Source organism: Cokeromyces recurvatus (assembly GCF_025118155.1).
Source record: "Cokeromyces recurvatus strain NRRL 2243 chromosome Unknown BX663scaffold_31, whole genome shotgun sequence".
NCBI classification, from domain to species: domain Eukaryota; kingdom Fungi; phylum Mucoromycota; class Mucoromycetes; order Mucorales; family Mucoraceae; genus Cokeromyces; species Cokeromyces recurvatus.
In genome coordinates this window covers 295,180-318,753 of record NW_026251417.1, presented here as the reverse complement: position 1 = coordinate 318,753, position 23,574 = coordinate 295,180, and the positions used below count along the sequence as shown (strand labels likewise).

At 29.5% G+C, this 23,574-nt stretch overlaps 10 protein-coding genes and 1 non-coding gene across 11 annotated transcripts; 6 read left to right on the top strand and 5 right to left on the bottom strand.

Moving 5' to 3' along the window:
• Positions 1-2,409: 2,409 nt before the first annotated feature.
• Positions 2,410-2,482, top strand: BX663DRAFT_t122. The gene has a single exon. It is a non-coding gene; the product is annotated as a tRNA-Arg (tRNA).
• Positions 2,483-4,236: 1,754 nt separating this feature from the next.
• BX663DRAFT_521742 (membrane bound O-acyl transferase family-domain-containing protein) lies at positions 4,237-5,670 on the top strand. Its single transcript, XM_051529282.1, has one exon. It carries the CDS (start codon positions 4,296-4,298, stop codon positions 5,532-5,534), a length of 1,239 nt encoding a protein of 412 aa, XP_051379421.1. The 5' UTR covers positions 4,237-4,295; the 3' UTR covers positions 5,535-5,670.
• A 321-nt stretch (positions 5,671-5,991) lies between these two features.
• BX663DRAFT_521741 (Pex12 amino terminal region-domain-containing protein) lies at positions 5,992-7,477 on the top strand. The gene is made up of 6 exons (XM_051529281.1): positions 5,992-6,142; positions 6,199-6,307; positions 6,373-6,824; positions 6,891-6,947; positions 7,008-7,136; positions 7,206-7,477. Exons 1-6 carry the CDS (start codon positions 6,023-6,025, stop codon positions 7,422-7,424), a joined length of 1,086 nt encoding a protein of 361 aa, XP_051379420.1. The 5' UTR covers positions 5,992-6,022; the 3' UTR covers positions 7,425-7,477.
• A 71-nt stretch (positions 7,478-7,548) lies between these two features.
• On the top strand, positions 7,549-9,354 carry BX663DRAFT_521735 (uncharacterized protein). The gene is made up of 5 exons (XM_051529280.1): positions 7,549-8,173; positions 8,268-8,429; positions 8,488-8,601; positions 8,690-8,927; positions 9,005-9,354. Exons 1-5 carry the CDS (start codon positions 7,591-7,593, stop codon positions 9,294-9,296), a joined length of 1,389 nt encoding a protein of 462 aa, XP_051379419.1. The 5' UTR covers positions 7,549-7,590; the 3' UTR covers positions 9,297-9,354.
• A 1,142-nt stretch (positions 9,355-10,496) lies between these two features.
• BX663DRAFT_555062 (major facilitator superfamily domain-containing protein) lies at positions 10,497-12,336 on the top strand (the record flags this gene model as incomplete). Its single annotated transcript, XM_051531589.1, has 5 exons — positions 10,497-10,694; positions 10,793-10,915; positions 11,031-11,356; positions 11,423-11,720; positions 11,800-12,336. The coding sequence occupies 5 exons, from the start codon at positions 10,497-10,499 to the stop codon at positions 12,334-12,336; spliced, it is 1,482 nt and encodes a 493-aa protein (XP_051379418.1).
• A 299-nt stretch (positions 12,337-12,635) lies between these two features.
• On the bottom strand, positions 12,636-13,936 carry BX663DRAFT_532897 (Alpha/Beta hydrolase protein; the record flags this gene model as incomplete). Its single annotated transcript, XM_051530489.1, has 5 exons — positions 12,636-12,772; positions 12,838-13,076; positions 13,131-13,307; positions 13,428-13,719; positions 13,864-13,936. 5 exons carry the CDS (start codon positions 13,934-13,936, stop codon positions 12,636-12,638), a joined length of 918 nt encoding a protein of 305 aa, XP_051379417.1.
• A 254-nt stretch (positions 13,937-14,190) lies between these two features.
• Positions 14,191-14,802, bottom strand: BX663DRAFT_521722 (uncharacterized protein). Its single transcript, XM_051529279.1, has one exon. It carries the CDS (start codon positions 14,614-14,616, stop codon positions 14,374-14,376), a length of 243 nt encoding a protein of 80 aa, XP_051379416.1. The 5' UTR covers positions 14,617-14,802; the 3' UTR covers positions 14,191-14,373.
• Positions 14,803-15,685: 883 nt separating this feature from the next.
• On the bottom strand, positions 15,686-17,418 carry BX663DRAFT_214587 (mitochondrial carrier protein RIM2). The gene is made up of 5 exons (XM_051521776.1): positions 17,091-17,418; positions 16,886-16,977; positions 16,579-16,760; positions 16,345-16,518; positions 15,686-16,283 (listed from the first exon to the last, which is right to left on the bottom strand). The coding sequence occupies exons 1-5, from the start codon at positions 17,160-17,162 to the stop codon at positions 15,886-15,888; spliced, it is 918 nt and encodes a 305-aa protein (XP_051379415.1). The 5' UTR covers positions 17,163-17,418; the 3' UTR covers positions 15,686-15,885.
• A 198-nt stretch (positions 17,419-17,616) lies between these two features.
• BX663DRAFT_521714 (60S ribosomal protein L21-A) lies at positions 17,617-18,303 on the bottom strand (the record flags this gene model as incomplete). Its single annotated transcript, XM_051529278.1, has 4 exons — positions 17,617-17,729; positions 17,806-17,999; positions 18,061-18,217; positions 18,285-18,303. The coding sequence occupies 4 exons, from the start codon at positions 18,301-18,303 to the stop codon at positions 17,617-17,619; spliced, it is 483 nt and encodes a 160-aa protein (XP_051379414.1).
• An 822-nt stretch (positions 18,304-19,125) lies between these two features.
• Positions 19,126-20,976, top strand: BX663DRAFT_214560 (GTP-binding protein Era). Its single transcript, XM_051521775.1, has 6 exons — positions 19,126-19,235; positions 19,348-19,674; positions 19,730-19,910; positions 19,982-20,097; positions 20,171-20,299; positions 20,373-20,976. The coding sequence occupies exons 2-6, from the start codon at positions 19,525-19,527 to the stop codon at positions 20,745-20,747; spliced, it is 951 nt and encodes a 316-aa protein (XP_051379413.1). The 5' UTR covers positions 19,126-19,235; positions 19,348-19,524; the 3' UTR covers positions 20,748-20,976.
• On the bottom strand, positions 20,570-22,831 carry BX663DRAFT_214543 (uncharacterized protein). The gene has a single exon (XM_051521774.1). It carries the CDS (start codon positions 22,747-22,749, stop codon positions 20,752-20,754), a length of 1,998 nt encoding a protein of 665 aa, XP_051379412.1. The 5' UTR covers positions 22,750-22,831; the 3' UTR covers positions 20,570-20,751.
• Between the last annotated feature and the right edge of the window lie 743 nt (positions 22,832-23,574).

The following is a 23,574-nucleotide window of genomic DNA, read 5'->3' as shown; positions in this document are numbered from 1 at the left end:
TAATATTATAATTATTCCAAAATATATACCTTCTAAAATCTGTTCATCAGCCATGTAATCAAAATCATCGATATTATTATGGCTGTTAATGCTATCAGCAGTAAGATCAACCTGCTCATTATTAGCATCATAAAATATTTCTTCTGTACAGCGATTAATAACAATTGATTCAATAAAAAAAAAGAGTTTTCAGAGATGGTTCATTAGTTTAAATACTTTATTAATTATAATATATCATTTTGCTATAATAATGTAAACTTTGCATACCTTCTTCTACAACAATGGATTGCTCATCAATTTGCTTGTGAGCACGAGCAGTATGCCTATGCACTACTAAGTATCCTAGCTCAGTAGTAGAGCATGTTGAGCATCTACATTCTCTTTGGTCTTTACTTAACGAGTTGTACATGTTAACATAAAGAGAAAAAAAGGTTATAATATTAAATTAAAAATATTAATCAGATCAAGGTAATATATAGGCAAATAATTATTAACTTTTAAGTTAGTTCAATTTCAAACGCTTCCTGTTATGACTGTAGTTGTATTTACAACTAAGTTAATAGAAATAAACTATAATTTATTAAATAATGAAGAAGCTATTCAAATAAAATTAGTGTATTGTACTTCAAGGCATTGCATTCATTCAACATTCAGTTTTAATAATAGTCATGGTTATAGTATTCAAGTATTAATAATAGTTACATGCATTATATTATGTAACAATAAGATTTCAATAGGATTATGACTGTTATATTCAATTACATAATTATTTATACAAGTCATACATATTATATATACAACTACAATGTTGAATATTGTGATTTAATAACACTTTAGAGAATGATCATAATAGTAGCATATAAATAATTGGTATTGGTTATAGCTGGAATATTCAATGTGAATTAGTATCAACGCGTTACTTACTTCAAAAATAATAATTTAAAATATTTCATTTCTAGTAACAGCAATAGCTCAGGGAGAATAAAGATAAAAATATATCTTATTGTTAAGCAGAATTATTCAGAGATAATGTTTATGTATAATGCTTTATAATACCAGCAATCATTTTTCCAAGTCATATTTTTATTAATATCACTTACCTTGCAAAAAAAAAAAAAAAAAAAAAAAAAAAAAAAACAGATAAATAGCCATTGTCATTTTTTCATATTATTTTTTCTTTTGTACAGTTTTTATATTGTTTTTCTTTCAAGGTTTTCACAAATTTGTCTTTTCTAATTTCTAGTTCCTTATCTTTTGCATCCAAAGCACTTTCCGTCTGTATTTAAATTTAGCATGCACTAAAAAAAAAATTGTAACAGTAAACGCTTACGTTTTTTATTTCTTTTAATTTCAAAATAAAATTATAACATCTACTCGCAATGAATTAACAACGACTTCACACATTGTAATTAACTAACAATGACTTAAAGCTACCTATCACCAATCAATCTGTGCTTTAATGTTTTTTATTCAATTTATAATTAACAATGGAACGATTTTATTATAAATTGCTAAAATGTTTAAATAGAATTTAGGATGCAAAAAAATTACATTATAAAAAGTAGAAAAGATAAATCAGTTAAGAATATTATAGTAATACTAGCAAGTCATTTCAATTAAAGAATCCATTTTATAAATGTAAGAGAATTACTCAATGGGACAGTTGTCATCAGGCATTAGCAACAATCTTATTTGCAAATTTAACCATTGCGATGTCTTTTTGTATAGTCTATAACTTTTATTTATTTATTTTTTATTTTAAATATAAATAAATTATATTTCTTATAGACGCATTATTATGTTCAAAGCTTTAACGAATTTATTTAAAACGTCTTTCAGCAAATTAATAGAAAAAATATTCACCTTTATTGTTGAAACTTTTTAATGTACTTTAAATGCTCATATAACATGCGTATGCCCTCTTCTAAAATTGAATAGAATATATTTTATAACAAAAATAGGTACGCATACTTCACGACTTTGTTAAAAAAAAAAAGTAACAAGATTAAAAAAAATTATCACTATGCATATTTAGCCAATCACAATTATTGAAGGGATTATCAATAAAATTCAATTTCATTCTCAATAAAAAAAATATGTAAACCCCAGAAATTTGCATTGCATGTAAGCGAAAAGTAAACTTTCAAATGATAATAACTCGATGAATTCTTGACCAAATAAGATAAAATAAATACATTCTGAATCAGAAAAAATGTCGCTTTCAGAAGATATAATTTTTTTTAATTTATTCCAACTTTTCGAAAATTCTTGTAAAAGGTCACCTTTTACAATTGTGAAAGGTCTACTTTTACAAACATTTAACAATTGTGAAAATAGACTTTATCTGCAGTGGTCTAAAGTTTTACTCTTTTGTATCTCAAGAAGTCAAGAAACGACACAAATGTATAAGGAGCTATGGCCCAATGGATAAGGCGTCTGACTACGAATCAGGAGATTCCAGGTTCGACCCCTGGTAGCTTCGAATCATCATTTTTTTATATTTTTTACTTACATCTGGTATATTTTTTTATGGTCTATCCAAAAAAAAAAGGTATTGCGATATAATGACAAAAAGACAACTCAAAAGATACAATATCATAAACAAATATGCAAACCTGTCTCAGCTCCTACTTCTTCTTTTTTTTATTTATTCTTTTAATATTTAATAAGACACAATATATAGTTACACTAAGTATCAGTATTCACTCTATTCTATAATAGATGACTGTTGAAACCACTGTTGTTTCGCTATAAAGAACATAACACTAATAATGATATTTTTTAAAGGCATTATTATATTTAATTATGGAACCAATAAGAAATAGATGTATATTAATTTTTAATTTCTATGAAATAAATGCTGTCTATTCTACTAATTATTATACGATAAAATATTATACGGTTGATTGATTATTACGTTCGTTTAATTTTCATATAACAGTTCTTGTGATTGTATTTTGATTTTTATATATTACAAAATAGCGGTTGAATTGCCTATTCATATTACTATTATTTTATGTAACCAAATTATAGCTACAAAAGATTACTGTGTTTCTGATTCAAGTTAATTAGGTGGCTAAGCGAGATATAAATTCAGAATTCTATACTTTTCAACTATTCATAAAACATATTGTTGATTCATCGCTTTTTAGTTTCACGGGTTATCTTTCTTATATTTTAGACCTCTTATCCATCGTGTTAATATATATATATATATATAAAAGGAGGAGGGGGAGAGGAGATAGTAGTCTTGTTGTGATATAATAGATCTTTTCTTTTTTTTTGTCAAAGATACAGTTTCTAGTATTATGAATGTTTATTAGAATATTATTAGAAGATGTCTGTAAAAACTTTCTCAGTGTTTATTAAATAAACTAATAAAAATAATTAAAGATGCATGCAGAAGAAAATTAACAATTGTTAGTGTTGTATAAAGATTAGCTATGTCGTTTAATGATGAAGCTAACGTCTATCAAAAAAATTATATTTTTGTACATATTGTTCGAAAATAATAATAATATAACGTTAACAGAATAGGAAGCCCTCATTTTTGATGAACTATTTATAACTTAAATCACAATATACTGCATAACAATAATTTCACTAAACTTATTTTCAGCAGCAATGCCCGTCAAGCATAGAATATAATTACATTCTTCGGTTTATTTTGTATTAATAATCATTCTCTTTTAAATGAATAACATAACGTATGGTGTTTATCATAAATGGTAATTAATCATAACTCTAATAGTTAGCTGAAAAAGAGAATAAAATGAATAAAATCTCTTCTCCTATTTACTAATTATATTAATAATTCAGAATAGTACAAGTTTTCATATCTAAATAGTTAGAGTATGTAAGTAAACATGTGAATTACCTATTAGCTGTAAGTAACCCCGCTATTCTAACTGCTGCATGCTATCAAATATACCATTGTAGAATGTAAAATTTATTGTGAACATATTGAAAAGCTTAGTTCCAATGTTAAGCTTTTCTTAAACATTATTTGATATTGTTATAATGCATGCATTAGTTTTCTACATATCGCCGATAGTAGTAAATATTATTTATTATTACTGCTTATAATACTGATAGCCATCATTACTACCGCGAAACAAAATTAATAATTATTGCAAAGTTCTGGAAATAAAAAAAAACAAAAAAAAAAAAAACGTTAAGATGAAACTGATTAAAATGATAGTCTTTTTTTTTTTTTTTTTATGATGTAAAATTACAGATATGTCCTTATTCTCTTATTTTTTTTATTTTTTATTTTTTTGTTGCTATCGTTTTAAATGTTACATTTTTTAACTCAAAAATTACTTTTATATTCTGGTTGTGCAATACCGTCGATTATATTTTTTCTTCTCACTAAGAATCAAAATATTAAACATGTTAATAGCAGTCCTCCTGACTGGCTATTAATACTTATCGGTTTTAGTGAAGTCTTTATACCCATCGCTTATAATGCATATGGATCTGTCCTAGATCGTGTCATTGTTGCTGTCATGGCTGTTGTGATGACGTCTGGCATGTTCATCTATATTCATAATCGGCATCAAACTCCGGAAGGTGAAGAAATTCATCCCTTTTATGAGATTTTGGCTAATTGGAATCAGTCAGCAACAAAAGCAGTTGAGTCAGTAACTGAAAAGAAAGATAAAAAAGATGAAACTTCACTTTCACAAATCCGGTTAGATGCCTTTAAATTTCTTCTTCGTGCTATTGCTTATACAATTATTTATATACCAGTCTTTTCAACCATGGATGGATTTGTACGTACCTGTCAGGAACCACCAGAAGTTTTTACCAATAGTCCCTACCTATATCGATTATTCAAAGCACCTATCCCACTAGCTTCTATTATGTATTATATCTGGCTTGGGATTACCTTTACCCTTCATATTGCTTTAATTCCCCTTGTTCATCTTTTGACACATGCTATTCAGCTTAATATTATTGCTTGGATGCCCACAGTAAATCATAAAATATTAAGAAGACTTCATCGTGAATTAGCTAATTTTGTAGCTCAGCCTCCTTTGTTTAATAAACCTTGGTTAACACGATCTGTGTATGATCTTTGGTCTCGTCGTTGGCATCAAATCTTTAGACCTGGTTTCCATCAAATAGCTTATAATCCTATTCGCCGTTTATTTGGTAAGGAGCATAAAGTATTAGGACGATTGATAGGTACAATTGCTGTGTTTGCTTGTTCTGGTGCTATGCATGATTATATTATGCTCGTTATGCTTGGCTATAGTAATTGGAAAGCACCTGGCATGTTAGGATATCAAACTCTTTTCTTTTTCTTACAATCATTAGCAACCATCGTTTCCGCTATTAGTCCGAAATTACCTTCATGGCTAGCTCGTACCTTAACATGGCTTTGGGTGCTCTATACTGCACCCTTCTTTGTTGAACCTTATATTCGTATTGGTTTACATAAATATGTCCAAGTACCTGGCTTTCCTAAATTTATGGATGAGCCAATACGTGCTATTTGCCCTTATGGTCCTCGTGAGTTCCTTCAGTAAAATGAGCATAAAATAAATTTAGACATTTATACACTCTATCTTTTATTATTATTATTTCCTTACATTTTTATATGCATACATATCTATAATCACATTCAACAATGTGAATAATATACAAAATAGACCCTCCCCTTCCCTTTTCTTTCTTTTTTTTTTTTTTTTTTTTTTTTTTTTTTTTTTCTATCTTCAAGTAACTGTAGAGAAGATGTATTGCAATACTACTGTTCATTTGAATAGCAGTAAGGTTAATTTTTAAAAAATTACATAATAAAAAATGATCAACTCCATCAAAATAATACAATAGGATGATTCTAGCAACAACAATAATAAATGTATATAAATCCTTACGTAATGAAATAGGTCTGTGTTCTCAGAGAATACTATTTACGAACTCCGATTTATTCATTTATTTTTACGGGCTACCAACTTCTCTTTTTTTTTTCTTTTTCCTCCCCCACACACACACATTAATATAAATATATATTAACATGGAGTTTATGAGCGCATTAGGTTCACAAGAGGACACTTATCGTCCTTCCTTGTTTGAACTTGTTGCTCAGGAAAAATTAAAAGAATTATTACAACCTGCTGTGCAATACATTTTAGCCGTATGTTATCTATTTTAATTGAGTTGACATTTTTAAATCCTGATGATCATTTATAGATTTATGCTCAAAGATACCCACGCTTATTATTAAAAATTGTAAATAATCATGAAGAATTTTATGCTTTGTTAATGTTACTCATAGAACGACATTACTTGAAAGAATGGGGTACATTTATAATAGAGTAAAAAAAAAAAAAGTTAATTTCAAGATTAACTTTAGTTCGAGTATAGGAGGCTCATTTGCAGAAAATTTTTATGGTTTAAAACGAGTATCGATAAAACAAATCGATAGTATTAAACTTGCTTCGCATGTCAAATTACAAAATTCTATCCCCTTAAGCAACCGTGAAATTAGTCAATCACTTTTAGTACTTGTTGGTTTACCCTATGTGAAGTGTCGACTTGATTTATTATATCAACAGATATCTGGCAGATCCATCTTGGGGGATGAGCAAGAAGAGATAGAGAATGAACAGTTAAATGATCCTACTATACTGAAGAAGCAAAAAATGATGATTCGATTAAAGAGACTATTCAAAAGAGTCTATCCGATTCTTAATTTTCTTTATTACGGATCAAATTTAGCATATAATATTGCATATTTGTTTGGGAAAACGAGGTATTATACACCTTGGTTGCATTTATTAGGACTAGAAGTGAAGCGTATGAGTATGCATGATTATGTAAGTTATTTATCATAGACACTATTCTTTTTTTTTATTTTTTCTTTTGTTAACCTATTTTTATAGCGTGCTCATTATGATAAGTCGAGTAATGGATCAATTAGTCAACAGCCATTTTCACTAGTAAAAAATCCTGTAGGAGCAATTTCTATAATATTCAGTAAAGTCATTGAGTTTTTAAAGGTATTGTTACCTATGTCTATATTCTTTTTCAAATTTCTGGAATGGTGGTATTCTTCTGAATTCTCAAGAGGCGGATCAAAACATGGTCAAGAAGGTGAAAATACGATTCCACCTCCTGAAAAAATTAAGGTAAAGAAAATAATAATATAAGAATCAATTGCATTTTGATTTATATAAATACATCTATTTTCGTTATAGCCCGATTCACGAGGTGTAAAGGTGCCTAATACGGCTAACACATGTCCATTATGCCTTATAAATCCTATCAATAATCCTACAGCATTACCTTCTGGTTATGTATTTTGCTACACTTGTGCTTATCATTATGTTGAAGAGTATGGTAGATGTCCTGTTACTTGGATAAAAGTAAATAAGGACGCTGAGAACTTGACAAAACTATATGCGGACGTTATATAATTAAAACTAAAGAGAAATGCCATTTTTAATTGGCCAAAGGCAAATAATTTAACGTCATTTTAACTTTTTTTTTTTTTTTTTTTTTTTTTTTTTTTTTTTTTTTTGGCATTTTTTATTTTATTTTTATTTTTATTTTTTTTTTCTTTAAGAAACTTTATAAAAAAAAATGACATTTATTCAAAGATTTACAGACTCTGTGAGTCAATTCTTGGAAAAGCATCCTCATACAGCTCAACTTACTTTAACTGCAATTGCAGCCTCAGCATTAACTGCAACTAGCATTCTTACCTATCAGAGCAATCAACGTAGATCCAGAGCTAAAACCTTAAAAGATGAATTAAAAGAAGCAGAACTTAAGAATACAATCGATTTAACACCTATGGGTACTGCAGCCATCCCTTATAATGAGGAACTTATTCAAGAACAATTAAGTAAAAATACAGCCTTTTTGGGAGAGGAAGGAACACACAAGCTTCGTGAATCATTTGTGATTGTCGTAGGTGCAGGTGGTGTAGGCTCCTGGGCAGCACTCATGTTATTACGCTCAGGTGTCAAACGTATTCGTATTATCGATTTTGACCAAGTTACACTGAGTAGTTTAAATCGTCATGCAGTAGCTACACTTGAAGATGTCGGTACTCCCAAAGTTAGATGCATTAAGAAACACTTTAAACAAATTGCACCTTTTGTTGAAGTGGAAGATTGTGTTGATTTATTAAATGCCGATAATGTTGATGAGTTACTTGGAGGTAATTAACTTTTTTTTTTTTTTTTTTTTTTTTTTTTTTTTTTTTTTTTTTAAAAGGGGGAAAGAAAAGGAAAATTTATATGTTTATACTTTAGGAAACCCTAATTATGTAATTGATGCTATTGATAACATCAATACCAAAATTGATTTAATTAAATACTGCTATGATAAAAAATTACCTATAATTAGCTCAATGGGCGCAGGAGCAAAAGCTGATCCATCACGTATTCAAATTGCTGATATTAGTGAAACATTTGGTAAAGAGGAATCCTATTATGTAAAATATGTAAGCTCACAATTAATAAATATATACAGAGGATCCACTCGCGCGTGCAGTAAGACAAAGATTGAAGAAACTTGGCATTGTTAAAGGTGTTCAAGTTGCTTATTCTACAGAGAAGCCTCATCATGTTAAGTTACTACCCTTAGGTAATCATAATCAATTTTAGGTTTTTTTTTTTTTTTTTTTTTTTTTTTTTTTTTTTTTTGAATAATGTATTTACGTATTTATTTATAGAGGAAGAGAAGGTCGAGGATAGAGAAGAGTTTGCAGCATTACCTGATTTTAGAGCACGTATTCTACCTGTATTAGGCACTCTTCCCAGTATGTTTGGCATGTCTATTGCATCATATATTATTTTACGTTTATCTGAATATCCTGACTTTGATCCACTTCCTGTCAAGTTAAGAGAAGGCCTTTATGTCCGTGTTCATCGAGAATTATTATCAAGAGAATCAAAAAAATATAAACAAAAGTAAAAAAAAAAAAGGAGATATCGAGAAATACAAATACATACAAGAATATTAATTACTATTTGGTTTTTTATTTTAGAGTCTGTACTTTGGATGCAAAGGATGTAGCATATATTTTTGAAGAAATGTGGCATGGAAAGAGTGTTATTTCAGGACCTAATGATAAATTAGCACTCACAAGATGGGATAGATCAAAACCAATTGATTATTTCAATACAGTATGCATGACAAGGCTAGAAGCTAACACACATGATGAATTACCTGAAGATACAAACTTGGAAGAATATTATGGTAAAGAAGTATATGATCGTGTTATGAACCGTTTTGAAAAAGAAAGACAAATTCAGAATATTTGGAATAACGTGTTATAAACCATTTTATGATATAAAATTATTAATAATAAGACAAGAACTTTCTTCTTTTTAAAATGTTAGTGACTATTTCGTTTTATGATATGTATGAAGCATACATAGTAAAAACGAACGCAAAACAATATTGAATCCATTATTTCTTTTAGAATGTTATGAAGCTAACGATATAAATATATATTTATATGTATTGTTGATATATTACATAAAAGAACTTCCATGACTTATATATCAAGATGAATAGATTTGTTACCACTATAATTATAAACAAATAGACAATAAGTTATCATTATTATTAGTCAAGGACAGCGTTTACAGCAAATTAAGGCTTAAAGACTACTAACTTGGATATATTATTATGATTGCTTATTCTTATCTTTTCATACAATAATGCATACTTTTCTATGAAAAAAAAAAAGTTCAAGTAACGTGATTACACATCATATATTCCTAAGGAAGAAAAAAAACTATTATAATACACTAACAAATAGTTGAGATGTTCAAGATACATCAATTGAAAATATCAATTAAACCTACTTCTTTTAAATGATATTCTATATAATGACAATCTTGAAACAGCCTCCAGTCCCTTGAAGGTTATTTCAGTTTCTCAAGTTATAAATGCATTCTGCACAAGAGTCTAAAATAAATACTATGAATCGAACAACTATTAGTCTTGTAATTCAAGCCTTCATTTCAAAAAAAAAAAAAAAAAAAATAGTTCTCCTTTTTTTCTGTTGGTCTACTAGTATCTTTTCTCCTTTTATGATGATAACTGGGATAAGCAGACATTCAGATCTATTGTATAAAATACCTTTATTATACTGTATTAATGCTATTTTATATACGTAAATATATACAAATATACATGTATAAAATAAGCTTGCACGAAATAATATAAATATTTGTATCTTAATAATAATCAGTGCCACGATGATCATTATATCAGCGCTGTATTCTTTCTTTCTTTTTTTTTTTTTTTTTTTTTTTTTTTTTTTTTTTTTTTTTTTTTTTTTTTTAAATCAATGAGAATTTTTTTATTTCTAAAAGAAGACATTTGGATTCAAAAAAAGTATCTGTGTGAGCAATTGTAACGAATTAACAATATCACGCCTTTCATTTAAATATCATTCATTGATTCCTCTTTTCTCTCTCTTTCTCTCTTTCGTTTTCTTTTTCTCTTTATTTATTTTACAATACAACATGGAGAAAGAAGAAGAAGAATATATTCACAGAGATGTCATCAGTACTTCTCAGGATGGGCGAACCTCAAATGATGATTTCAGAGATAAACCAGACAATGATAAACAATTTATTGTTAGATCACCTGAAGAGAAAGCCTTTATTCGTAAATTAAATTGGACACTTTTACCTTTAGTTTTTCTTGTTATCTTTATTCAAGTAATATCACAATAATGGATAAGAATAACGACTAAAAAAAAAAAAAAAAAAAAAAAAAAAAAAAAAAAAAAACAAAAAAAAAAATTGTTATTTTGTAGTTTTGTGATAAATCTGCACTAAGTGTAGCAGCGGTACTTGGCATCATGGAAGATGCACATCTATCTGGAAGTCAATTCAGTTGGTTAGGCTCTATTTTTTATCTAGGCTATTTGATTTGTCAGGTACAAAAAAAAAAAAAAAAAAAAAAAGAGATCTTAGCTACTGTAGCATAATTATGTAATCCTTCTCTTATACACACACACACATATATATATATATATTTATGCATATATACAGGTACCCAATAACTATTTAATTCAAAGATTACCTATTAGTCGTTACCTTGGTTCTGTTTTAATTATTTGGGGTGTTGTAATGGGGCTGACTGCAGCTTGTAACTCATTTGGTCAATTACTTGGACTCAGGTTTTTATTAGGTTTATTTGAAGGAGTCACTTATCCTTGTATTTATATTATCATGAATACACTCTATCGTAAATCAGAACAATCAAGATGCTGGGGATTTCTTGGCGTTAGCACTGGTATGGGCACTGTTTTTGGTGTCCTTGTTGCTTATGGCTTAGCTCAATTGGATGGTGTTGCTGGTTTTCGTGCCTGGCGTTGGTAAAAGAGAATTAAAAGCATAGTTTATTCTTTTAATTTAACATACATACATATATATATTATAAGGGGATATATTGTATTTGGTATAGGAACAGTTCTTATTGGTATCTTGGTATTTTTCTTTTTAATTGATAATCCTCATCATAAATTACTAAGATTAAATGAAAAAGAAAAAGAAATAGTGGAAGAAAGAACTAATGATAATAATGTCGTCAGAAGCAAGAAGATTAAAAAAGAGCAAATATGGGAAGCGATTAGAGAACCTCGTTTATGGCTAGTATTCCTTGTCAATATTTTAAATAGTGCACAGAATGGAGGGCTGGTTACATTTAGTACATTATTAGTAGAGGGACTTGGTTTTACGGTAAAATAATATATATCATATTACATACATACATACATACATATGTTTGTATATATATATATCTTATGTACTTCTTTAGCCAATTACTTCTATCATTCTTCAAATTCCAAATGGTGTTGCTGCTGCACTTTTTGCTATGGGATCAGTGTTAATTGCTCATCGAATCAAACAAAATTGCCTAACTGCTATCTTTATGGCCTATATTTCCTTCTTAGGCTGTATCCTTATGGCCACTATTCCAGGAAGACCTAAAATCCTTGGCTTCTATCTCAGTTGGTCAATGACAGGCGTTAATGCACTTGTGCAAACATTAGTTTCCAACAATGTATCAGGCTATACAAAAAAGGTCTTCTATAATGGCGTTATTATGGTAGCAATGACGATTGGCAATTTTGTTGGCCCTCTTGTGATGACTGAGGATCAAGCTCCCAAATACATAGGTGCTATGTTTGGATACGGAGCATCTAATCTAGTTATTATTGCTTGTATTATCCTTCTTTATATATTAATGAGACGACAAAATATTTACAGATTAGCGAATCCGTATGTTGAGAAGCCAAGTGTTTATTTGGATTTAACGGATAAAGAAGATAAAACAATTATTTACAAGCTATAAAACTATTATCAACTTTTTATGTTTGCTTTATATATGACATTAAATGTCTATTAAAAGAGTACACACACACACACACTATATCTACTATACCATGATCTTATCTTCATGTCAAATAATAACGATTCCGTTATACTTTATATTTATTATAAATTCGTTTATTTTTGATAACCATGTTTTACCAAACTACACATTCTCATTTCTATTTTAATGCCTATATAACTCCAAGATAATAGATACAAAAAGGTGTTCTAAATTCGAATAAACTGAATGCATAATAGAGTCTCTACACATATATTTATTTATACTTTAACTTTAGGAGGTAAAACTAAACGTTGGTTTCTTTTCCAGAATTCTACTAAACAACTTGCAGTCTTTAAAGATGCATCCTCCTGCAAAAAATGACCTGCATCAGGAAAGATATTTAATTGAAATTTACCTATCATATTCAAATAACAATAAGACTTTTTTTTTATAACTTATTCATGTATATTATTAGCCTACCTTGCATTTGAGCTATAGTTAATGGTTTATCTAATCTATCTGTTCCCGCTAATAACAACAATTTTGCAGTGCCTGAATTTAAAAACTTTTCGCTTAATCCTTGAAACCATTCAGACCAAAAAGGCTGTGTCTTTATTAAATCCGTAATCCATTTCAATTTATTACTTGAAGTAGGTTCAAGTAATGCTGGGATAGAAAGAGACGCAGACTCCTTGCAACGTACAGTATCTGTCCGAAGACTTATTATTATTATTAAATGTTAATAGTTATCAGAACAAATTTCAGAAGCTTACCTCCATTCAATTGCTTGTTCATATGAATCAAATGTCTTTGGTCTTGAATGTAAAACTTTAGTCATAGACGTCAATGCATCCATAGCAGAGCCTTCAACAACATCTAGTATAGCAATTCCTGTAATATTTTTTATCTTTTTTTGATAAGCTGTGTTAGCAACAACAGAGCCACCCATACTATTCCATTAAAGAAAAAAAAAAAAAGGGAAATTATTAAGCAAAGATACTCTTCTCATCTTCCCCTTCTCTCTCCCCCCTTTTTTTTTTCTTCACACACACACACACACACACACACACCTATGGCCAACAAGAATAATATCCTGATCCTCATGAATCGTTTCTTTTATAATATGCATCAAATCCATGGTTAATGTATCTAAAGAAAAATCGCTATCGAAAACAGTCGTTTTAGATGCACCATGACCACGACAATCAAAAGCAATAACACCACATTCTCCTTGAGTCAAGTCTTTGATATGTTTTGCTACTAAACCAAATGTTAAAGCAGAAGATCCAGCACCATGGTGCATAAAAAAGATAGGCCCATTTCTTTTGCTAGGATTATTTTTATAAATACGAAAGGTGTATGCTTACAGTTAAGGATATACAAATATATAAATATATAATACAACAATAATATTATTTGTAATAAAGGATATATCTTGTGTATTTGGAATTACAACATCTAAGCTTTCTTCAAAGTATTCATTCCATTGCCCTGGGGAATATTTACGACTAGAATGGTGTTGTCTTGTTTGTTGTTCATTAAAACTATTCATAAATGATAAATAAGCAAATGTAACCATTTTATTAATTCTTCTCTCTTTTTTCTTTTTACCCTTCTTCTCTCAAACTATCAAGAGATGGTAAGGCTGATTTTTTGAACATTTCTTTTTGTAATGATGACATGTTTATAAATTTAAGAAAATATAATTTAACAAAAACAGAAAGAAAACCGAAATAGAAAAAAAAAAAAACATATTTTATATTGAAGATAAAAAAAAAAGAAACGCATATAGACTTGACACAATTTTTTTTCTTTAAAAAAAAAAAAGAGAACCTGTTTACAAAACATTAACAATTTATAGTTTATTTTAATTGATCAATCTGGCTTATTTATCCTTAAAAATAATTCCAATTGTATAAGGTATACAATCATCTTTCATTCAATATACATGTGTATGCATGTGATTATTATGCTGAATATGTTTTTTTTTCCACATTATTTTTTTCTTGATTAAGTTTAATCTTTATTTGAATTGTTATTCTTAGGTTCTTCTTTCTTTTCATTGTCAAGCATCAGAGATGGATTTGGTAATGGACCTACTTCAGCTAAAAGTACATTGATTTTAGATTGTAGTAAATCGGCTTTAGCTTCAATTTCATTCATTAATTCTTCGGTATTTTCCATATCCTTCAACATTTTCTGTAAATCGAAATCTAAATTATCTGAAGCATCATCTGAATTAACAATAGTAGGTGTCATTATATATAGTTGAAATGTGTAAAAAAGAAAAAAAAAAGTATTGGATGTGTATAAAAGGCTATAACAGTATTTTTGTATGCGGAGAACTAACTTTATATAATTGTTAATGTTTAGACATAAGAATATAAAATAATAATAATAAAAAAAAAAAAATAATATGAGTTGCAAGATGATACAACTTCTAAGGTACGTTTAGTAGCTACTAGATCTAACCTATTTTCCATTCCTTGGGTTCAATCCCGACGACTGTATCTTAACCTACCTTATAAATATCCGATCTAATAGAAAATTCGCAAATGGATTACGCAGGAGGCCTAACGGTTGAGCGTTCTTTAGTTCCTAACCTCTCTAGCAACGAACACTACTTTAGTCTATCAAGCGATCATTTATCTCTCAATACCAACAGTCATTTGGACAAATAGCCAATTCTCATTAAAAGCTTACTGTATGAAGCTTTCCTATTCTCCTTCTGACTTCGTCATTTTTTTTTTTTTCTAAATAAGATACATGCTCATCATTCATATCAAATTACTACATCAAAGTTATTTCGAGTAGCTATTATCATGCACTTTTATGAACACTCTCACCTTCACAATATTAAATTTAGCAATTTATTTTGTCAAGTATCACCACCTATTATTAGACTTTATTGCCCCTCCCCTCCCTATTGTGGATTTGTTGACTCATCTAGAGCCTAACAATTCTATTCATATTCAAATCATTCAATTCCAGAGTTTTCTAAGTTAAGTTATTATATATATATATCTACTATTGAAGTAAGAGTCTCTCTTAAATCTTTTTATTGCTTGCTCTCTTGTGCTACAAGTGAGTATTCCTCCCAAAAAGAAAAAGAGAAGACAGTCACTATGGGCTAATGGGTCATCATCATCCTCAGCAATATTTGAAAACCACTGTCATTACAGATATGTATCATGTTTTTTATTTTACATTGTTTTCAAGAATAATAAGGCCACTTTGAATGTCTTCTTTGGCGCTTAAGAGCCATAATAGATCAAGTGACACTGACCCACATCAAAAAACTTGATGTCTAAATTATTAATTGTACGACACTCCTATAGTACTGGTTTTATTATAAAGTGCAACACTTTATTTGTATATAAAAAATATGTATTTTTTTTTTCTTGTGAAATTATTTTGACAGATAAGATTAGACAAGATATATAAAAATGTACAAAGAAAAAGAGAGTGAGAGAATGGATAAATGATAATAAATAAAGCAAAGAAAAAAAAAAGTGAAAATGAATCAGTCTATAATGAAGGTTTTTGATGACCGTATTTTTGAACAATGGCTTCGTAGCAAAAGAACATGATAGCAGCATTAGGAACAACTCTCATTAAATGAGCAGTCATACCACCATATAATGCAACGATACCTTCCTCTTTTACAACAAGACGCAAGCATTGAAATAGGCCGGTATATTTGTGTATGCCATTTTCTGCAGGTTGTCTAAGTCTTGTACGAATAACTTCATGTGGATAAGCAATACAGGCAGCCACAAATTTAGATGTGGCAGCTGCTCCTAAATGGCCTGCCCAATCTTGTATTGTTTTACCACCAATCAACTTTTGATGATCGTTCTTTGAGCTGCACCATTTCCTTTTCAAATTTTCATAAATAACCCATTGAATAGTACCCTCAATAACACCTAAATTATATATATTAATGTCTCTCCTTGCTACACTCTTTTTTTTTTTTTTCTTATTTACCTAAATAGGATGCACTCATCCCTTTATATAATCCACGGGCACCTTCTTCACGAAGAATTTGAGAAAGACATTCAAGACTATTACCATATTTTCGCATTCTATTATTGACTCCTTCTAACTGTAATCGTGTTTTAATCACCCAAATTGGATTTGTTGCTGTAGATGTAACAATGCCTAGAAATAAAATTAAATAAATACAATTTTCTTCAATTATCCCCTCTTTCATTTCTTTACCTGCAGTAGCCGCAGAAATTAAATGTACAGCAGTAGTTTCTTTCCCTTGATTTAATTCAGTAAAGAATTTCTTACCATTTCCATAGGTAAAGAAGTTAATTGATCTAGCAGGAATAACCCCAATAAGATTAGGCCCCAACCCTTTAAAATATCCTCTAAATCCTTCTATTTGCTTGATGCGCCTATATCGATTCAATATATATACATGTATCAGTTTACTTCTCTCTTTCTCTCTCTCTCTCTCTCTTTTTTTTTTTTTTTTTTTTTTTTTTTTTTTTTTTTTTTTCATTATTATTTTTCGTTTTACATTAACAGTTTCCCTGTTTCAATAAAATGTCCAAAAATCAATCCATGTCTATGAATACTAGGTTGCCTAAAAGTTTGTTGATAAAACGTTGACTTTATAGAATGAGAGTGATATTAGTAGATATACTTTTTTTTTTTTTTTTTTTTTTTTTTTTTTTTTTTTTTTTTTTTTTTTTTCAAGAGATTATCAAAAAAAAAAGACTTACTTGTAATCTAGTTTTTACGACATCTAAAGGCGATGTGCATACAGCTCCAGCAAGACCACCTACACTATACATTTATATTTAAGCCATTTTGCTTCCCTTTACTTTATTTATTAACCATCATACTTTACCCTCCTGCTATGAAATGGATATAAGATTTTGAATCCTTTAATTTTGGTCTTTCAATATTAGATAATTGATGAAGCGTAGTAGAGGTAGTAGTAGCTGTAGCAGTAATAGTAGTCATTGATGTAATTAAAATTGTCCTTTTTTTTTTTCTTTTTTTGATAAAAGGGAAAAAGAGGAAGGTATAATGAAAAAGACAAAAAAAAAAAAAAAAAGAGAAAGGGGTCCTTGAATACTTTTTTTTTTTTTTTTTTTTTTTTTTTTTTTTTTTTATATAATGTAATTATTTAGGGTCTCCGCCATTATAGTTGAATATGGATAAAAGCCGATTCCGAATATTCATAAAACAATAAAAATGATTGGTTTATTTCATACTTTGTACTTGCAATAGTTTTTTATTTAATTAAATTAGAGTCTCATAAGCAATGGGGGCAATAGTTTGGGGAACATTACCCTTGGTAGAGACATGACGAGCTTCACGAGGTTGAGCAGGGATTCTCTTAAGGTTAAAAGAAACTATACAAAAAAAGAAAAATGAATGTTCAATAATCTATACACATTAGTCTCTTTATATAATAACTCATCTATTTACCACCAGCAGCCTTAGCTTCCTTCTTCTTTTGAGCGTTAGCAGCAACACGATCCAAGAATTCTTGACGACACTTGGAGTGCTTAACATGTTCAACACGAACATTAACACGCTTTTCCATATAACGGTTACCAACTCTCTTGTGAACAATGACACCAACAGCAGACTTGGTGACGTTGTAAACAACACCAGTACGGCTATAGAATAGTATCTATTAATATCTATCTATCTACATAATAAAACGGTATGGAAACTTACCCATGGTAGAACTTGTGAGGCATACCCTTTTGGACAGCAGCATTGGCCTTGATATCAACAATGTCACCGACCTTATAGGTCTTCAAGTAAGTGGAGAGAGGAATAACACCATGTTCTCTGAAGTTACGAGAGAACATGTGGCGGGTACGAGCACGAACTAAAATAAATATAATATTTAGTTTTTTACATGTACATTTTTGGCATTATCTAAATTCAATACATACGACCAAATGAGTGAGGCATTTCTATAAAGTAAGGATAAGAAAAAAAAATAAAGAAAGAAAGAAAAAAAATAGTTAATGTACAGTTTGTTTAATTAACAATTATTCATTCCTCATTTTCAACATTAGAAAAAAAAAATTTTTTTTTTCTTTTTTCATTAACAAGACATAACAGACAAAATTCTACAGTTTGTTGAACCATAGGGAATTTCAAGTCATGGCTGAAAATGGGATATACTATTTATTTATTTTTTTTTATTTATTTTTTCAAATGATACATACTTATCTATTATTAAGCCTTTTCTGAAAGGTGAAAGCAGAAGAATGAAGTATATTACTTTCACACATATTTTTTTTTTTTTTTTTTTTTTGAACAATTCAAATTAATTTTTTTAGACCAATGGAAAACCATTATTTTAAGACAGGATATTATAATTAAGAGCTTGGTGAACAACAGAAGAGGACTAACTTATTCATCTTCCAAAAGTCGCTTAAAGCCATAATTCTACAAATGTTTTTCTCTTTGTCTTGTAAATTCTACTCATCTTCTTTCTTTTTTCAAAATTGATTAACTTGTATACATTATTTATTTATTTTTTTTTTTTGGCATCATCAACATTCTAGCTCCGGATTTTATAACAATTTATAATCTTTGAGAGAATAAAAGAAATCTTTGCGATTGCTATAAACTTGTAAAGTTATATATTCATTAAATATAATACGTATTCTCTACAGTGTTCCATATTACGCTATTCTTTGCTATAATTTTTTTTATCTAAAGCAATTAACAGCTAAATTATGTAATATCTCCCCTGCTGACAACCTCTATTACTACCCCGCCCCCTTTTCTTTTTCTTTTTCTTTTTCTTTTTTTTTTTTTTTTTCTTTTTTATATAGTTGATACAATGAATCGTGTGTTTTTATATAAGAAGTTTTGTCCAACTATAAACTTGGGTAATAATAGAAAAAAAAATAAAACAAAACAAAATTAGGGATTAATAAGCTGATTCTTATTTCGACAGAATGTGTTTTATATCGTTCTTACGCAATTATGAACCGTGCAAAGCATCGAGCTGGTATTCCTCTCATCAAATCAACCAATTCTTTAAAAACTTCAAAGCAACAAGTGCAAAAGAGTAATCAATCGTCTTTATTATCAAATACATTACGAGAACAATTGATCGAGCTCGATACTTCTGAACGCATCTCATCGACTTCAACCATTAAAAAACCCAAACTAAGGATGAGAAAACCAGCAGGTATTAATGAACGTTTAATTAAAGTACCGAAAATTATTGTACAGCCCAACAATCCACACCTATTGAAGGTAGCGCTTATTGGACCTGCTAATGCTGGGAAATCGACGTTAGTTAATAAGCTTATTGGTGAAGAGGTAAATCTACTATTATTTAAGAGAGAGAAAGAGAAAGGTTAATTCTTTTAATTAGATCTCAGGGGTTTCTCAAAAAGCACATACAACTCGAGAGAGGGTTGTAGGGATTCTTACAGAGAATGATTATCAGGTTGTTTTTTTAGATACACCTGGTGTTATTCCAGATCGTAATCATGCAAAAATGAATCGTACATTGGCAACTTCTTCATGGCGATCTTTAGATGAAGCAGATCACAGTAAATATCTGTATATATTCATTTATATGCATTTATAGTATTATAACGATTTTTTTTTTTGTTATATGTAGTTCTTGTTGTTGTTGATGCTCAACGATCTCTTCAACCACAGGCTCGTAAAGTCGAAGAATTTATATTAAAGCAATTACAAAATGTTCATATTCCAGCAACCTTGATATTTAACAAGGTAAGTTCAATGCTTATTTATCCATGTATATATTTAAAAGAGAAATTATTAATTTTTTTTTCCCCTTAAATAGATGGATCTGATAAATGAAGACAATGAGTTGTTAAAAGAAGTAAAAGATAGATATAACAGTGGTTATTCACATTTTAAAAGAACATTAGATATAACAGCTATTAACAACGAAGGGATAGAGACTATTAAGGTAGTTTTATTTTATTTTATTTTACTTGTAAAACTAGATTATCTATCTATCTATTTAACATTTCAAGTTATAGAACATATTATTTGAAGAATCTCCAGCAAAGCCTTGGATATTTCCAGCAGATCAAAAGACAGAAATGTCTGATTTAAAACGCGTAGAGGAAATAATTCGAATTGAACTTTTTAAGCGTTTACACCAATATCTTCCTTACATGTTAAAGCAGGAAAATGCTGGATGGACAGTCTTAAAGGATGGCACATTACGCATTGATCAACATGTATATGTAGAAAGAGATAGTCAACAAAAGATTGTGATTGGTCAAAATGGTCGTATTATCGACACCGTGATTGAAAAAGCAAGAAAACAAATCAGTCAAGCATTTAATAGACCCATAAAATTATTTATACAAGTTAAAACTAGAAAAAATAGTATCATTTCTCAAGGGTAATAATTTATTGTTTTGATGATAATAATTCATCTATTTTGGTCATGCCATCAAAGAATGATTGTCTATCCAATAATCCTTTTGGATCTGGTCCACACTCACGCCAAATACGGGCTAAATTTTCATTTGAAAGTTTGCTTTTTGACCAAATAAAATGTATAGTTTCTCCATCTACATAACCGTTATCTTGAATATCATCAAATAAAATATCATAACGATGCTTTGATGCATTATTATTTAAGCTACTTTTTGGGGGTCTAGAAGGTGGTGGTGGTGGTGGTGGTATCGATTTCTTTTTGCTTTTATCAGTGGTAATAGTACCTATAGTTGCAGTAACACTAGGAGGATTCTCTGAAGCTAGAACAGAGTGTGTAGTTGATTTAGTGTCATTCTCTTTATTGAGAGCAACTGAATTCAAACAAGTATTAGATTGCGGGGCTGTCCAATCTGTAGGAATGTTACTTTTTGATATTGGACTTGTTGCTGATCTACCTCTATTCATTAGAGCAGATGGATTTATATTATTGATTCGAGTAGGTAATTTAGGAATTGATTTAGGCTTTAAGTGAGTAATATTGATATCGCTATTAGATTTGGTATTTTGAAATGATGGCTTTTTGGCTGTAATAGGCGGGGGTGCAGCTGATTTTAAGATAGCTGAATTTTGATTCTTGGCATTATTTCTATTTAGTAGGACATCTATGGATGACATATCTGAAGGTTTAGGTCGAATAGGCGGAGGGTTTGATGCACTACGACTTTTTAACCTTTGAGGAAGTTTAGGCAGTGATGGTGAGGGTGATGTAATTTGAGGTTTTGGTTTTTGGATTTTAGGTGGCGTCTTTTCTGTTAATTTTTTAATAGGTGATACATCGGCAGCGTTCCTTACAGAATCATCCTTTGGGTTTTTGTCATGAATAGAACTAGATGAACTTTTACTAGTACGTGATCTTCGAGTAGCAAGAGATACAGGGCGTGAGGGTAAAGGTGGCATAGGATTATTAGAAACGCCAAGTGCATCTAGCTTTGAGCCTGCAGTAGATGACTTGGGATTATTATTTTCATTTGTCAAGAAAGGCTTTTTCGTAATAGAAGGTTTAGAAATGAATATAGGTGAACTAGATAATGTTAACGACTTTGATGCAAATGGTTTAGGGGAAGAGGATGATTGTTGTTTTTGACGAATTTGTGAAGGTTTTAATATTTGAAAGTCATCTTTTCCCCTGTTATTAAACTTCATGCTATTCATTCCCGCTAAGGCTACCCCATTGTCATTGTTAACTTGTTTTTTAAACGAATTTATACGAGTATTAGAAAGTGGTTTTGATGTGCTTTTACAAAGTGCAATCTCTAATGCATCTTTTGAGCTATTATTACTTCCATTTAATAATTGAGAAGGCTTCAAAGGATTCTCTGAGTTATCAACTGTGGACAAAGTTGAATAGGTCTTTAACCGAATAGATGAATTTCCCTGGTCATTTATCCCCACAGGCTTTAATTTTGATTTTTCTAAAGTTGAAGGATTATCATTTATTTTAACACTTGAACCAATAGTATCATTTTTGTTTATGGATGATATTGTCTTGGGTTTTATAGCAGGCGAACTTTGTTTAATATTATCTGAGGTAGGTGTTAATGGCTTCCATGCAGAGGGTAATTTAGTTGAATCCATTTTTCCATTTGACATTACTGCCTCAAAAGCATCTAATGCAGGAAATTTTGATAAAAGTAATGTGCTTTCTGTATTGTTCTCTACATCTTTTGAGTTCTCCTGCTGTTTCTTTTTATACACGTTTGTACTATTTCCATCATCTTCATCGAGTAATGCTTCAACGTAGTTGTATGGGAATAAGCCAATTTCTAAAGTGTTTTGTATTCTTCCCTTATACCAGCCTTCCTCCCCAGATTCTTCAACATCTACAAGAATGTCACCTTCTTTAAAAGACAATTCACCGCTCTCATCTGCAGAGCAGTCATAAAGTGCTCTCATTTTCTTTGCAACCATGTTTAAATTTAAATAATATGTGTATATCTATTTAAATGTCTACAAATGACTGTAAAATATCTGTTTATGTATAACCTTTTTTTCTTTCTTTTTTTATAAAAAAAGGTTTATTTCTATTTCTGAGTTTTAAGTTTATGAATGAAATTCTGTTTCATCTTCGAATCGGACTATCAATAAGATGGGACGTAGTTTCAGCTTGTTGTTATTGTTGTTGGAGAAAGAGTTGCACTTGAACTTATTCCTATTACAATAAACACATAAATAAACATGACAATATAAGCAAGTTTTTGAGTTTAACGAGCTTGAATAGAAAACAAAAAAAAAAAGAGGACTTATACTACTACAGTATGTCGTTGTTTTGTATCATAAAAATATAAAAGATAGTGTAATAAGCTCGCTAAAACTCAAAATAATTCATTGAAAAAAAAAAAAAAAAAAAAAAAAAAACAGCGATTGTAACAACCTCATTAATAAAAGCATTTTTGCACTCAATTATTGGATTCATTTCATCCATTGGTATAGTCAACTTACATATACGGGTTCCTAAAACATAGTTAAATATAAGACGAATTCAGGGCAGCAAGAAAAGAAAATTCCTAGACATAGTTTCCAGGAAAGAAAAAGCTACTATTTGAGACGTTGTTTAAACGAGATGAATAAGCGTGGTATTATGAAAAAGGATTTCATCTTATTATGGACAATGAGCCAATTCACCCTTCAAGATAAATAGAGGAGGTAGTTGAAATAGGGATACTGAATATGTTTATCTTCCTTTTTATTCGCTAGAGCACAGCCTAATTGAATAATTTGGAGTATCAGTTAAAG